Raw genomic sequence first — 16,421 nt, 5'->3', positions numbered from 1 at the left:
GAAGTGGCTACAGGACTCTAGGTCAGAGGTGACATGTCATAGGCTGATTGAAGGGTCGTTACTAAAGATAGTTTGACCTAGCCCTCTCAATCGCATTTCCGCTGATGGGACCATAAAACTATCAGGACACCAGGGGAAAGAAAAAGACGCAGAAAGGATTAAGACTCTACGGGGATTTCCAGGAAACGGCTCTTACGGGAGAAGAAAGTGGCGCATGCGCGGCATCCGGGTTCCTGGGCGCGTGCCTATTGCAGACGTGGCAGAAGGAGTGGCCCGGCGCTGGAACGTGGGGGTGGAACTTCCGGGGGCGACGCGCCAGCCCACTCGGAACCGGAAGTGGAGCTTGGGAGCCTTGACGTTAGGGACGAAGTCGAACCTGGATCTGGAGCCGGGTGAGGAGTGGCATCGGGAGGTTGGTGAGCAGGAAAGAAGAGAGGCCGGGGTGTCACTGGCCAGATCGAGGATCGGTCTGAAAAGGAAGGGAGGAGCCCGGGGGCGGGGTCTGGTAAGAGACCCTCACCGCACGCATCCACAGTCAGTCTTAGATCCTACTACCCTCCCTTTTCATCTCCCGGCCCAGAGTCCGGCTCCCGCTTCCTCCCCCGAGCCTGTTGAAGGGCGCTAGACGCTCGATCTCCATGCTTAGTGGATCACCCCTCTCGCTCATCGTGGCCCAAGAAGCTGACTTGGCTTCTTGGTCTTGATACCCGGCGCTCCCAGCTTCCACAGTTCGACCACTTTCAGAGTTTTAGGAAGCTTGTCCCGCCCCCTGGGTTGTCACCCTCGACCGTCTGCACAGAATGGAGTGAAAAGTTGAGCCTGCTCCAAACTTCCTGGAGAAGAAGCTACTTTCCTCCCACTTCCACCCCCACCCCCACACTGACTTTAGGAAGATGAAAGGAAGGGGAACATCGGTCAAGCTTAGTGTTGTGACCTGTTTAAGGCTTAAGATTTGAAAAAACAACGCCTGAGATGGCTTTCAGTCTAAAGAGTTCCAGTCCAGGACTCAACTTTTCTCTAGTCAAGATGAAAGAGGAGAGCTCATTGTTCCACGTCCCTTCTGCCAATAGGATAGTTGGGATGATAAGGCTGTTTAGAGTAGATGTGAGCAGGTAGTCGTTTTCTCGGAAGGACCGAGAAAAGGCCCCCTAATTCACTCCTTTGTTGCTGGGCCAGATTATATTAATTTCGATGGTGGCCTAGATTCATGACAAGCATATGAGGAGAACAGAAAAAGAGTTGGAGGAGTGCATTGGGATTTGGAATACTTATAGTCTCTCTGCTTGATGGATAAGGTGAACGATTTTTTTCTCCATGAAATCTAACTTTGCTGCTGCTCCTGGAACTCTTTCTCTAGGTTTTTGAGAGAAGTTTTTGTGCCTGGCCTGCTCTCAGTTCTAATCTGGTACCTTGCTAGAGTTTTCAGGTGTCCTGTACATTTAGTGATTTTTATGTTTCAGTTCTAAGGTCTATACAGTCTTTTGGTGGGAAAGCTGGAGATAGAATAGCATTTTGATTACTGCAGTTTAGCCAAAGAATGTCATTTCTCTAACAGTTACTCTAAAATTTGTCTTTTGAGGGGGAGGGAATTTACCTGATCTGTTTTAGACATGTAGCCTGAGTGATTAAAAATGGCTAGCACACTAGAGGGTATTCAGTGTTTATTGAATGAATGGAAGCTAGAGTGAATGAATGGAAAGCGGGAACATCGTTTCCTTTACCTCTAATATCACAGTAGTTCATCAGTGGCAAGTCTCTTTGTGTGTCATTCCATTCCACTGGGGAGTGGAGGCTGCTGTTCATTCCAGTGGGCCTATCAGAATTTGAAATTTATACCCTCTTGGCAATAACAAAACATGGGGTTCACAGTAACAAAGTCCTTACTCTGAGGATGTAATCTGGCTACTGGCTGGGGCAGAAAATTACAAAGATCCTGTGGTAGTGTGGGAATGATTAGGCTGATCACCGCCTGATAAGGTCAGTTCTTTTTTATCTCTACTTCCTACCCTGAATAGTTGTTCTTTCTTTAGAAAGTTGATTTTGACTAATTTCTTTCTTCTTTCTCATCTAATAGGTGAGACAAAGTCAGGGATGCTCTCATAATGAATGTCAACCAGTCAGCTCCACCTGTGCCGCCATATGGGCAGCCACAGCCTGTCTACGCAGGGTATCATCATCAATCCAGCTATGGTGGGCAACCGGGATCCACAGCCCCTCCCACCCCTTATGGAGCCTACAATGGGCCAGTACCAGGCTATCAGCAAACACCTCCCCCAGGTATGTTTCCAAATTTCCTTTGAGCAAAAGAGGGTAATCAGTGGTTGGATTGTATTGCCCTACCTAGGTTGCCTAGAGAGTTGGAGTGTTTGGGATTGGAGAACATGAATCTGGCTCTTGGTCACTGAGAGCTCTGTGGGCAGTCTGCCCCTCCTTGTTTTTATGTAAGGTGACTATATTTCTGCCTTAAGACATCTAGTAGTAGCACATCTTCCATGTTCAATGGCAGTTTATTTCCTGTGGGTGTCACCCTGTGTAGCCTTATCTGGAAGCATTGTTCAGAGATGGATGGAAGGGTTGTGGTCACAGGTCCTACAGAGCCTCTGACCAGGATTGAATATTTCCTGTTGACCGAACGACTACCTGAAATTACTTGTTCTTCATGTATATTGATAATGCCTCTTATTAGACTAATGGTTTTATCCATAAATGACTCTGGGACTTAGGAGAGCTAGTTCATTGATGAAAAGTATTGTGTTTGTGTGCCTAATTTTTGGTGCTCTCTTATCTTTCTGCTGATATCATTCTTCTCCCTTTGCTTGAGTTTCCTTTGCCTCTTAGAGGCTCTGTAATACCAACACAATAAGAGAAGACTTAATCTGGTGCTGCCTCAAGAAGAGCAGCTGGTATTCTACAGACTATCCACAAGGACTTTTTAGAAAATGGTTAGCAGTCGATCTTTGGTTAAACAACCTGAGGACTTAGGGTATGCCAGATGCTTTATGCTTTTTAAGAGAGTAAATTTTATGAAGGGATATGGGAAAAAGAAGGCACCAAGGAGGCATAGGTGAGATTTAGGGAATGAAGCATTATCAATTTAATTATAACTTTGAAAAAAAATTCATGGAGGGGTGAGATTAGGTTTCAGGTCTCTGGAAGAGATTTACTCTGGGTTGGGACTTTGGCTGGACAGAGTCCACCTCTGATCTGTCAAGTCCTGGCTTATCAAAATGGAGTTTGGCATTGCCTCAAGAGGAAGCTTTGTTATTGAGAGGAAAACAAATCTGGTTCTATGATGGCTAGTGAGTAGGTTCAGATTAATCATGTTTCTATAGGCAGGTTCTGTAGTGTCTAATCTCTACTGAGGGCAGAGCAAAAGAAAACAAATGTTTGAACAGGAGTAAGCAACATTTCCAAAGTGATGTGCCAAGTAACTAATTGCTTTTTTCTTACACTTCATATGGTAAGGATGGCTGGGTATAGCAGAAGTAGCTTTGATGGCCACTCTGATGAGCGGAAAGGATGGAGTTCAGCTTTTGTGAAGACGTAGGTGGCAACACTAATGGGAAGGCAGGCCAACTGTCCTGACTGAACTGTTGGGTGAAACAAAGTCTCCTACCTATGGGAACACTCCTGAGCCATGTGCTTTTGGGAGAGTCACCACTTAGAAGTGAATGAAAAGAAGATAGTTAGGATAAGTAGAATATATGAAGAGAAGGTTGGCAGAATAGTATCCCCAAGAGGTGCCTTTCTTTACAACCTAGTGCAGTATGTTACTTGGTCTTCTGTGTCACCTTTCTCACATAAGCTCTAAGTTTCTAATTTCTGGACTAGGATCCTTTTCCTTAAAATAAATGACTTTGTCTAGCATAAGAACATTAGACTGTCCTGGATTGAGTGAGAGTGAATGGTGATCATAGAAAGGGCCTATGTTCTTGTGGTTCTGACTACAGCTTCACTCCGTAGTGTTCCTGTCTAGGAGAGTGGAGGCTCTCTGGCTGGGCATCAGTGTTCAGAATCTGCTGTAAGCAGATTTGCATGTTGGTGGTGTCCTTTTCATTACAAAGGTGTGGTATTGGGCCAATTAAGGTCTGAGCCTGTTGATTTCTTGCTTTACATTCCTTGCTTAGGGTAGGGGAGAAAGTTATTTCCCAATCACTTAGTTTTTTGTCCTTTACACTCAGGTGTGTCAAGAGCCCCACCTTCTTCAGGGGCACCTCCAGCCTCAACAGCACAAGCCCCTTGTGCCCAGGGTGCATATGGCCAGTTTGGCCAAGGAGATGTACAGAATGGGCCTAGCTCCACTATTCAGATGCAGAGGTATGTACTTGGGTCAACCTAAAATTGATCTGATGAAAACTGGAAGGATTAAGATTTGTAAGGGCCCTATTCCTTATCTTTTTTTTCTTTCTCTTATATCCCCTTTTCTCTTCTCTCCATCTTTTTGTATCTTGTTTTCATTTTTCTAGGTTACAGGTGCTGCTAATGTCACTCTGGATTATTGACCTATCTTAGTACCTGGGTTCTTTTGCATATTCTTTTTCTTTCTGTGAACTTGTTTTTTTCCTTAACTGGACATACATCTTCAATAATTATTTTAATCCTACTGAGCCTACCCTAAGCGGGTAATGGGAAGAAGAGATTTCAGAATTATTTATCTCCTTTGACTTCCCTTTTTCTCTAGATTGGGCACTTAGTAGGATTTATTGGTTAAGTTTGGGTGTGACCAGTTATAAAAGGAAAGATGCTCACATTGATGATGAAAACTTTGGTGGTGTGTGATCCAATAAATCCCTGTCTTTGAATAGAAGTCCATTAAAGGAGAGCAGTAATCTCTGTTAGAGTGTTGTTTGTTTTTGATAAGCAGTGAATAAAATATAACTGTGTTTAGGGTGTGTGGTAATGGAAGAGTCACTTTCTGACTTTTTTTGGGTGGGGTGTTCAGAGCGTACATTTTTTAACATTGAATATAAGCCTGGAAAAGAGCTTGAGAAGCTCTCCCTAACCCTGTGTGTGGGAATACTCTGAGAAGCAGTAGAGAAAATTCATTCATTCATTCATTCATCCACTCAAAAAATATTTATTTTGTACTATTATGTGTCAGACATTATTCTGGAGGTTGGAGATGAAGCATTAAATAAACAGACCAAGTCTCTGCCCCTATGAAGCTTATAATCTAATGGAGTACACAGAAAATAACAAGTAGATAAATATAAATAAAAAATAAAACAGAATAAGGATATAGAGAATGACTGGTGAGGAGATAGGGAGCCGTTTTAAATATATTGGTCAAGGAAAGCATCTTTGAAGTGATATTTGAAACCTCAGTGAATTGATGAAGGGAGCAATCCAAAGATCTAGGGGAAGAGTGTCTTAGAGGGCACAAGTGCAAAGGTCCTGATGGAGAAATTAATTTGGTGGATGTGAGGAAGAGCAGGAAGACCAGAATGACTAGCAGAGTAGAGAGTGAGGAGATAAAGTAGAAACATAGGCAGGAGCCATATCATGCAGTGCTTTGTAGGCCATAGTAAGAAGTTTAAATTTGATTTTTGTTGCAGCGAGATGCCTTTGGAGGTTTTAAGCTGGGGAGTAATGTTCTTATTTATTAGTTTATTTATGCAATGGATATTTTCATTGTAATATGAAACACATACAAAAAAACATACAAGACAAATGTATAGCTTACTAAATTCTTATAAAGTGACCCCCCTTGTAACTACAACCCAGATCAAGGAGTAGAACTCTGCTAAACATCCCAAAAGCCCCTTGCATGTGCCCCAGTTCAGTCACAACTCTCTGCCTCCTCCCATAATAACCATTATCCTAACTTTTATAGTAATCATTATTTTTGTGTTTTTCCCCCCTCTTTAACTCCACCCCCACTTCCACCCCTGACCTATGGATGTTGCTGTTTCCCCTAAAGAACTGGATCTCTGAAGGTGGGGTGTCTCCTCCCACATGCTCGGGGCATGCACCTGGGGCCTGGCGCACCTGGAGTGTGGTCCGTGGTTCTACCTGGGGTGTGAACCCAGGACCTTCTGCGTGTAAAGAAGACGTGCTAACCACTACAGTGTGGAGCCACCCCTTTTTCTATGTTTTTAAAAATAGTTTACACTTAAAGGTGTGTCCCTAGACACCACAGTTTAGTTTTGCCTATTGAAAAAAAAACTTGATGTGTATTTTAAGTCTATAGGTTCCCTCTCTTTCTTTTTCTTAATATTTATCATTGAAGAACCCAAGTCAGTTGACCTGTAGAATTTCCCACAGTCTAGATTCTCCTGGTTATATATTCATGTTACAGTTTAATGTGTTCCTCTTTTCTCTGTATTTCCTGAAAATTAGTTACTGGATCTGGAGACTGGATTCAGGTTTGATCCCTTTGGGTAGTGTGGGGTAAGACCATAGGAGGCACATAATATCTTGCGCTCTCTGTTTTTGATGTCAGCAGTTGTTGATGCCTAATGCATATATATATATATTAATTTGTTGAGTCTACAATATGGTGATCTCTGATTCTTTTTTTTTTTCATTTATTCCTTTGAATACCATTTTTGATAGTTCTCGTCATCTGTTATTTGGTTACCAGTTGTGCAATTAGTGTAAGATAAATGCTTGATTCTCTACTTTTATTTACTAGTTTACAAGGGAATGAATTGGTCCTCTGATATCTACTGAAGGTGACCACTGCTTTTTAATATCATTATGAATTTATGGATTTAAAAATATTTGATGAGTTTCAATCCACTGTAATTATCATTAGTGAAGTTGAAAATGTCCCATCTTTGAACAATGGGAGCTTCTTTGTTGACTGAGTCTTTTTGACATGATCCTAGTAATCTTTAGGTCTTTTTGACATGATCCTAGTAATCTTTAGGTATGATAACATATTCAAGCTTATCTTATACATTTTATGCCCCAGACTAGGAATTAGCTATTTTTTTCCAAGAAATCCTTTATATTGTTGGTGAGAAATGATATTTTTTTACTAATCTGGACACTGGGATTGTTTATTGCTACCTGATTGGTCACTGTCTAGGCCTTTTCAATGGATATAGCTGAGAAATACATATTTACATACATTAAATATAAAATATCCCATTAGTTTAAATTTGTACTTCCAATTCAAATTCAAGACTACAAAGCCTTTACTTGACCTCTGTATTATATCTATATCTCTTTTCTTCCACACCAGCAATCTTGGTTCTTAAGGCCATGGGGATGATGGTATTAGAATATCGGAATATGCCACAATTTGTCATTTATTTTATCCCTTATTATATATAGTACTCACAGTACAACAATACTAACACTATCACAAATATGATTACTAAAAATATTACTTTAAAAAATTTCACATATATTCTCCCTAATTCTCTGATTTTTAAAAAATATCTTGTCTATGGCCATGCCACCTTGAACGTGCCCAATCTCGTCTGATCTCGGAAGCTAAGCAGGGTTAGGCCTGGTTAGTACTTGGATGGGAGACCACCTAGGAAGACCAGGTGCTGTAAGCATTAAAAAAAAATCTTATTTTAAAAAAGAAGTTACTTTGTTGGATTTAAGAATAGAGTTGCTTATGGATTGGGTTGAGGGAGTGTGGAGGTTAGGTGGTTGCAGTAGTTCAGGTAAGAGATAATCTTGGTTTGGTTTAGGATGGTAGTGGTAGAGGTGTGAGAAGTAGTCAGATTTGGGATACATTTTGAAAGTAGAGTCAATAGGATTGGATATAAGTTAAGAGAAAGGAATTCTGGATGTCTCTTAATTTGTTGGCTTAAGAAACTGGGTGCTATTGACTGAGATGAGAAATATTTGAGAAGAAGCAGATTCTCAGGGCAAAAATGAAGAGTTTTATTTTGTATCTTACAGGTTTAAGAAAGCTGCCAGTAGAAAGACTTCCAGTGACAATGGCAGAGCACATTTTGAAATATATAGAAATAAAAATAAAAAGCTACGAGCTACCAAATAGAGATGTTCAAGCGGGCAGTTATATATACAAATATGTAGCTGAGGAATGATGTCGGGACTGGAGATATAAGTTTGAGGGTCTTCAATATAGAATTATTATTTAAAGCCATGGGACTAGATAAAATCACTTAGAAAGTGAGCATTGATAGTAAAGAATAGAATTGAAGACTGAATGTTGGAGCTTAGCAACATTTAAAAGGAAATCAGAAGAGAAGCCATCAAAACACAATGAGAAAGAGCAGTAGTGAGGTGAGAGATGAGCCAGGAGAGTGTGGCATCCTGAAACTAGATGAAAGAATTTAAGGAAAGCAAGAGTAAGGAATTGGCTTTGTCATTTGCTGCTGAAAGGTAAGGTGTGGACTGAAAATTGTTGCGACTAATGACTGTTGGGTTTGGCAAGGTTCGGCATCACTGACAAATGTAGTTTCAGTGAAGACAACTGTTTAGTTGGAATGGGTCAAAGAGTTTCAGCTGAGTAGTAGATTAATATAACCCGAAAACCCTTTTGCAATGAACATCTAGAAAGAAGAGAGGAAATAGAAAGAAAAAAATTTCCCAAGTGCGTAATCAAGCTTAAAAGAAAGAAAGTGAACCTTCAAGTGCTAGAGACGAAAAGGGAACCGAAAATGAGAGTGGTAAGCTGACACTGTGACTGCATGTGGAGAAGGGTAGGAATTATCATTTTGAGAATCTGGGGACTTAAGTTTAAGCAGGTACTGGGGATAGGGATGAATCTTTGGGCTTTTCTGAGCTGAGGTTTGGCATGGAGACCTTGTTTATGAAGTCTGGACCTAGGCTGCACCTTTAGTGAACAGATAGACTAGAAAAAAAAAGTCTGCACACTGGCAGAGGTAGATAATAAGGAATCCTGTTTCTCCTGGGCTGGCTGTGGATAAGTGGGAAAAAAAAAAAAGGTCTTGGGACTGCAAATGGATGCAAGGGATCTTTTTGGAAAGATGAAAATGTGCTAAAGTTGGATTCTAGTGATGGTTGCACAACTATAAATTACTAAAAATTGTCGAATTATACACTTAGAGGAAGTGAATTTGATGATATGAAAATTATATCTCAAAGCTTTTTAAAAAAATTTGATCTTGGGTGGTAATATCATTGGAATATCTTCCAGAAGCAAATATGCAATAACCATACTCCCTCAATCCTGTCCATAAGAGATTCTCAGAAGAAAAACAATAGTGATTAGAATAAATAGAGACTATTAGAGGAGAGCAGATAGTAGAATAGTACCTTGAAAGCATTAGAGAATATAAGTGTCAAAGTAGAATTATGTACCTAGCTAAAAGAGAGAGCAAATAAAGACATTTTCAGACGAAGACTGAGAGTTTACCATGTATAGGCCCTGCTTGAGAAAACTAAGGGATAGAAAGAAAGAGCTTTAGATAGAGAAATAGTAAAGAAGTAGAGACAGAGTGTGGACCAATTCTTTTGTAATGTTTGGCTAAAAAGGGCAAAAGCTTGAGGGGAATGTGAAGTTTTAGGGCAATTTTATTTGATTGGATTTTTTTAAAAAACTTCATTGAAGTTTAATTCACATATCATGTGAATTTAAAGTGTACAATTCAGTGGTTTTTAATGCATTCATAGATATATGCAACCATTACCACCATCAATTTTAGAACATTTTGTCACATCAAGAAGAAACACCATATCCTTTAGCTAAGTAGCTACCCTTATGTAGCTATTCCTTCAATCCTCTACTTCCCCAGCCCTAAGCAACCACTAATCTATTTTCTGTCTCTATAGATTTCCCTATTCTGGACTTTCATACTAGTGGAATCACATACCATGTGTTATTTTGTAACTGACTTGTTTCACTTAGCATAATGTTTTCAATGTTTATATTGTAGCATGTCAGTATTTCTTTACTTTTTATGGCCAAGTAGTATTTCATTTATGGATATGTTACCGCATTTTGTTTATGCATTTATCCAATGATGGACATTTGGGTTATTTCCACCATAGTTGGTCTTGGAAGCTAAGCAGGGTCGGGCTTGGTTAGTACTTGGATGGGAGACCACCTAGGAAGACCAGGTGCTGTAGGCATAAAAAAAAAATAAGGGATTGTAAGCTGACAAGGTCCTTGCAATCTGTAAGGTCAACCAAGGTTTGCCTCGCCTAAAAAAATTTTTTAAAAAATGTCATGGGGAATAAAGTACAGCATACGGAATATAGTCAATAATATGGTAATAACTACGTGTGATATCAGGTAAGTACTAGACTTATTGGGGATCACTTTGTAAGATATATAAATATCTGATTATTATATTGTACACCTGAAATTAATTTATTGTATGGCAACTGTAACTGAAAAACAAATTTTAAAAAAAGCTGTTAACCTCATAAGTAATGAAAAAACAAATTAAAAACCACAACAAGATTCTCCTATGTATCAAATTGGCAAAATTAAAAACTCTGACAATACTAAATACTGCTGAGGATATGGAGTAACAGGAACTCTTATTCACTGGTGGTCAGATGCAAGTTAGTATAACTACTTTGGGAAAATAATTTGGAATTGTATGTTCTAATTGAATCCAGTAATTTCATTCATAGATATATGCCTTAGAAAAACTCATGTATATATAAACAAGTTAAATGTATGTGTGTTAATAGCAACATTGTTTTTAAAATCCAAAAATCAGAAAAACCCAAATATCTACATTAAAATGCTTAAGTAAATCATAGCATGTTTATTTAGTGGAATAATATTTAGTGATGAAAGGAAATGCTGTGTGCAACAGAATAGATGAATTTCATAAACATATGTTTGAACAAAAGAAGCAAAATCCAAAGAGAATGTATGATGAGATTGTTTACAAAAGTTTAAAAACTGACAAAACTAAACCATATTGTTTTAAAGACAAGAGAGTGATCATTAGGAAGTTAGGAAAGTAGTTACCTCAGGGAGAAGGAAGAAGGTTGTATAGAGGAGTGGCACACAGGGCTTTGGAGTGCTAGTTTATTCTATTTCTTGATTTGGTTTTGGTTACATAGGTATTTATATTATAATTATTCAACAGTACATATATATTTTATGTATTTTTTCTATATGTTATATTTCACAATTTAATTAATTAATTTTTTTTAGGCGAGGCAACCCTTGGTTGACCTTACAGATTGCAAGGACCGTGTCAGCTTACAATCCCTTATTTTTTATTTATTATGCCTATAGCACCTGGTCTTCCTAGGTGGTCTCCCATCCAAGTACTAACCAGGCCCGACCCTGCTTAGCTTCTGAGATCAGATGGGTTCGGGCTTGTTCAGGGTAACATGGCCGTAGACTATTTCACAATTTTAAAGTGAAGTACATTGGACTAAGAATCAGGTCTGGGCTCTATTTCTAGGTTGGTCTACCACTTATACTCTTAAATGTCTTAGTTTTTATCCACTCTGTCTTCCTTATTATTTTGCTGTGAAGATTTCTTTAAAGTACTTAGAGATGTTTTATAAGTTGTAAAGCTATATACAGATACATATACAGATGGTGGTTTATTGTTAGTAGGGCATGTGACAATATCATTGGATAGTTGATCGTATTACCCATATTAATGGAGTAAAACCGTGGAATATAATTATTCTATCAAGGATTTATAAGCATCTGCCATGGGGCCAACAGTATGTTTGGTGCTGTGGAACACAAAAACTGCAAACCCCAACAAAGAGCTTAGGGAGCTAAGGTTCACTAGCCCAACACTCAGAAAATACAAGTTGAATGAATGAATGAAAAATGTTAAACTACAGAACTAATAGAAGCTGACCAAATATAATAAAGTACCAGTTATTCAGTAGAGACAAAATAAACGGGAAGGATATGTCAGAATTTCAGTGTAACAAACTATTGTTGCGAAGAATTTGATTCATTTTTGAAATCCCAGAAAGAGCTTGTTATATATAGTAATCAATGTCATAGATTTCTGCAGTAATATCACTGTAAAACACCAATTCAGTTGCTAGTTGGTATGCAGTGGTATTGGAATGATTTTGTATTTATATTTTAATGTGGCATCTGATACCATGGGACTGTCCAAAATAGCTAATGTAACCAAGTAATGAGGCTTTGCTAGTTAGACTCAGCTAGAAGGCTACCTGGTTTATGTCCTGTTTCTCTAGTCCTTTTTTGGTAGAGTTAGCATCATCTTTCTGATTAGTACAGAATGCCAAACTTAGCTGACCTGCTCCTCTTATCTTACAGATCTGATACCTTTCCCAGGATAAATTAATAAGTATTTCGGTTTAAAAATGAAACAGTCAAACGACACTTGTTTGATCCTACATTTATTAGGTGCCTATTGTGTTAATGCTTCTGTGCACCTTCCCTTTCATTTCCTTCAGGGCTTCTGATTATAAAACTGAGGTGATTTGTCAACAAAGGATTGAGGCAGAGGAGGTGGCAATCTAAATAGCAGAGTAAATAATATTTGATCTGAGGGTGCTTGGTTTGTGGAGTGAACCACAAACGAGATTTGTCATGAATAATCACAGTGTAGATCATCAGGAATGTAATTTATCTGCAAATATACAAAAATATGAAGCCGAAAAAGAGCCCAGGATGAGAATAAGATACTGTAAAACAATATAGTTTCCTGTATGATATAGAGTTCTTGTTAACTTTGAAGGGTGTCCCAGCCCACTAGTCATTACTGCCTTTCTTCTCTTCACAGGCTCCCTGGGTCTCAGCCATTTGGGTCAGCCCCATTGGCCCCTGTGGTCAGCCAGCCAACTGTGCTTCAGCCCTATGGCCCTCCCCCTACAAGTGCACAGGTGACTGCCCAGCTGGCTGGAATGCAGATCAGTGGCGCTGTGGCCCCAGCCCCTCCCCCTTCAGGGCTGGGCTATGGTGAGTAGCTGTGACCACAGGAATGTTACCGTTTCCATTTTTTTTAGAAGCATCAGGCTGTGAGGGTATACCTCAGTCCCTTTTATTTTTTGTGCCTCTGAGCCATAGCAGATGGGACAGTCATTCCTGCCTCTCTTATGTGGAAAGGGAAGTGATTTGCTGAACAAGGAGGCAGAATATTGGGATTCTGACTCTACCTCTTCTACTTCTCAGGACCACCAACGTCACTGGCCTCAGGAAGTTTCCCCAACTCTGGTCTGTATGGCTCCTATCCTCAGGGCCAGGCTGCTCCCCTTAGCCAGGCCCAGGGTCATTCTGGGGCCCAGCCTCCCCAACGATCTGCCCCACTACAGGCTTCCAGCTTCACCCCCCCAGCTTCCGGGGGTCCTCGGATGCCTTCGATGACTGGTCCACTACTGCTTGGACAGGGTTTTGGGGGACCCCCAGTGAACCAGCCCAACCATGTATCCTCACCTCCTCCTCAAGCCCTGCATCCTGGCACCCAAATGACTGGGCCCCCAGGACCACCGCCACCTATGCACTCCTCCCAGCAGCCAGGCTATCAGCTGCAACAAAATGGTGAGTTTTCCCCAAGGCCTATCTAGGAGCCAAAGACTTCAGCTATTCAGATGTTTTTTTGTTGTTTTGGTTTTTTTTTGCTTATGGTATTGCTTGCTAAGTGGTGAACTAGATGGAGAGCTTCGGAGTATTATTACTAGGATGTAGGGTTTGTAAGACATTCTTTATTCCCATAGTTCAGGTAGTGTTGTCTTTCTTTGAGTAGTCATTACCCTGCCTCGTAATCCTACATTTATAGGAGTCTAGTCATTTCTCTGAGGCCATAAGAAGAAATAGGGAAGGCATTTTGAGTTCATCAACCTTGTGTCCTTGTCTCTCAGGTTCCTTTGGACCAGCCCGGGGCCCTCAGCCCAATTATGGAAGTCCCTACCCAGTAGCACCCACTTTTGGCAGTCAGCCTGGGCCTCCTCAACCACTGCCTCCTAAGCGCCTGGATCCTGATGCCATCCCGAGCCCTGTAAGTAGATACTTATATGGTCTTGGGGAAGGAGTTTGTGACTGCCAAATAAGTGAATCAGCCTAGATGAGATGTTTGCTTAGCATTTTCTGATGTTCCCTTTTCATTCATCTTATAGGTGTAGAACCTAAATGTAATTTTTGACTATTTGAACTGGAACTTGAGGCTCCAGAAGTCTTTTGGGGCACTTTCACTCCATAGCTGGGCAGGAAAGAAAAGGAAGCCAAGAGTGATCAGCAATGTCAGTAGAGCTCTGGGTTGAGTGCTGCATTTTGTCAACTATTGGGCATAGCATGGTAACCTCAGCCCTTCTGTGGAGTAGTGGCTGGGTCCAGGTCTTATCCTCTTAGATCTAGTAGGACAGCAGTTGTCTTAATGGGTGAGCTGGTGGGAATTCTCTGGTGTTAGGTGTTAAGAGAAGGAAAGCCTCACCGGTTTTCCTTGCCCTACTTGGACAATGTTTTAGGAAGAAGTCTTTAGTACTTTTGTTTGCTAGGCTCCCACTGTGTGGATGGGGAAGAGTGATCTACAGCTTGAAAGGGCAGTTTGGGGAAGCTGCTTCTCCCAGGAAGAGGGTGAATCTCACCCTTAGAGACATTAGAATCCTCAGGCCTTCCTTCTTATACTTGGAATAGAGGCTGGGACTGCACTCCCAACTGAGGGCCACTCTATAGTGCCGTCTGCAACATTTGCTTTGTCAGTTATCTCACCACGCTTAGCCATTGTCATATTTCATTCTGTTCTCTTCCCTATTCCTTTGGGTAACTACCAGGGTGAGGGACTTTGTTGGCTAAGGGGGACCTGAAAGGATTAAGCAGCCCCTCCTTCCTTTCCCCTCCTTCAGTGAGGAGAGTCTGGTTGGATGTGAGGGGAGGCTTCTTTCAGCATAAGCATAGTTCTTAGATGGGAGGAGTGACCTTTAAGAGGGTACAGCCCTCTTCCTTAAGAATTCTCCCATTCAGCCCCTCCCTGTATAACCCCTGCTTGCTTTCTATATGCCCCTCTCCTTATTTTTCTATATTATAGTCTGAGCCATAAAGGCCTCTATGTTGGGCCAGAAAGATTTAGAATTTTTGATCTAGAAGGAGCCTGATTTCAGCAGTATGAGCTGGGCTCCAGCTGTTCATGTCTAACTCATCAGGGTTGAGAGTAGTAACATCTGCTTCTTGTTCTTTTGTCTCCCTCCTTGTATTCCCCTGCTGCCTTTATTATTAAAACACTAAAAGCAACTCAATGAGCTGCCTCCTCAGCAGAAAACCAGGCACAGAATAGACCCTGATGCCATTCCTAGTCCAGTAAGTGCAGAGGGTGGGTGTGTGTGTGTGTGTGTCATCCACATGTTAGTGCCATCCCTGTGTCATCCCCATGCATGCCTGTGACCTCGTCTTTACCTCATCCACCATGTACATCCTTCTCCATCTTTTTCCCTTAGTCCTTCTAGACCTCACTTTTATAAACTAGAAGGATGTGCATGCCTCAAGTCATCATGTAACGAAGAAGTAGCAAGCTGTCAGCAATGCCTTAAGTGTGGGGTGGTAGTAGAAGGTCAGGCCCTAAGGGTGGGGTCAGGTGGCATGTTAAGCCTTAGCATTTGTCCTGCTGACTCCTCCAGGAGCCTGCATGTGACATTTGATGGAACAGGACAAAGGTGAGTGATAGATCTCTCCCTTTTGGTTTGATTTGTCTATGGCTTATTGTGCAGAAACATTTGGGTAGGTGGCTGTGAATGTACAGATTTGGGGTACTGACATTTCTTACAGGGGAAGGGACTACTGGTTTGGGATAGTGTGGGCCACTTCTCATCTGGAGGGTCTATTTGACTCTGATATATTTCTAAGCTTCAACTCCTGCTTTGGGATATGGAGTCTTATTCTCTATTTTTTCTGGTTTTACCAAACTCATCTTGAAGTAACTGCCCAAAAGTCATCAGCCTGCACAAAGATTTGATTACCAGCTTTGCAAAATCATTTTTTTTTCCCTTTGTTGGCTTGTCAAAATATGGGGGACTGAGGATTGGGCTATAAGGATTAGATACTTAACCTCTTCTCCCATTTTTATACACTGATGCTTACCTGAAAATAAGGCAGCATCTGCTTCCTCACTTTACTTGATCATTTCTGGCAGTTTAATCCTCTCCTCACCCTGTCTGTTCTACTTTCATTGAGTATAGAGTCATTCCAGGTAGATTCATTTTTACATGGTTATTGTTGTCTGTTTTCCTATTCTGACTCAGAATGTGTCTTGTGGGGAGAGGGTATGGGGTAGGCTTGTTGGGGGAGGGAAGTGGAATCTGATCAGGTTTGAAGATTTCTGATTAGAGCTGGAACTGTCCTGGAGTTGGGGGGATATTGACTGGGAGTCTGGGCAATTCATAAAGAAGCCCATTTTTGGTGTTGCCTGCCTAGCATTTTGCTGCTGATTGTAGAGCAGAAGATTGGCATTATAGCATTCTACATGATCTCCAGAAGGAGAACAGGCCTGGTGCATGAGTTGTTCCTTGGCAAATTATTAGTTTCTGTGCTGCAGCTTCAGCCTTTCTTTCTCCTGGCTCTCTGAGACTTGGTACTA

General features: G+C 41.0%; 2 protein-coding genes and 2 pseudogenes across 2 annotated transcripts in view; 2 read left to right on the top strand and 2 right to left on the bottom strand.

Moving 5' to 3' along the window:
- Window positions 1-667, bottom strand: part of SYNPO2L (synaptopodin 2 like) — a 13,290-nt gene extending 12,623 nt beyond the window's left edge. Inside the window, exons 1-2 of the mRNA XM_015592213.2 lie at window positions 556-667; window positions 197-360 (exon numbers count right to left, since the gene is read on the bottom strand). Coding sequence (XP_015447699.2) covers window positions 197-360; window positions 556-667 — 276 coding nt within the window. The remainder of the gene's footprint in view (window positions 1-196; window positions 361-555) is intronic.
- Window positions 249-16,421, top strand: part of SEC24C (SEC24 homolog C, COPII coat complex component) — a 22,003-nt gene continuing 5,830 nt past the window's right edge. Inside the window, exons 1-8 of the mRNA XM_015592211.2 lie at window positions 249-392; window positions 2,075-2,277; window positions 4,182-4,317; window positions 12,642-12,817; window positions 13,031-13,396; window positions 13,717-13,853; window positions 15,080-15,148; window positions 16,039-16,043. Of these exons, the coding sequence (XP_015447697.1) occupies window positions 2,103-2,277; window positions 4,182-4,317; window positions 12,642-12,817; window positions 13,031-13,396; window positions 13,717-13,853; window positions 15,080-15,148; window positions 16,039-16,043 (1,064 nt within the window). The 5' untranslated portion in view covers window positions 249-392; window positions 2,075-2,102. The remainder of the gene's footprint in view (window positions 393-2,074; window positions 2,278-4,181; window positions 4,318-12,641; window positions 12,818-13,030; window positions 13,397-13,716; window positions 13,854-15,079; window positions 15,149-16,038; window positions 16,044-16,421) is intronic.
- Window positions 7,393-7,511, top strand: LOC112482790 (annotated as a pseudogene).
- On the bottom strand, window positions 11,144-11,262 carry LOC112482814 (annotated as a pseudogene).

This window comes from Pteropus alecto, unplaced genomic scaffold (genome assembly GCF_000325575.1).
Source record: "Pteropus alecto unplaced genomic scaffold, ASM32557v1 scaffold155, whole genome shotgun sequence".
Lineage (NCBI taxonomy): Eukaryota > Metazoa > Chordata > Mammalia > Chiroptera > Pteropodidae > Pteropus > Pteropus alecto.
Note: the sequence above shows the minus strand (reverse complement) of the source record. Positions and strands in the feature narration are given on the sequence as shown.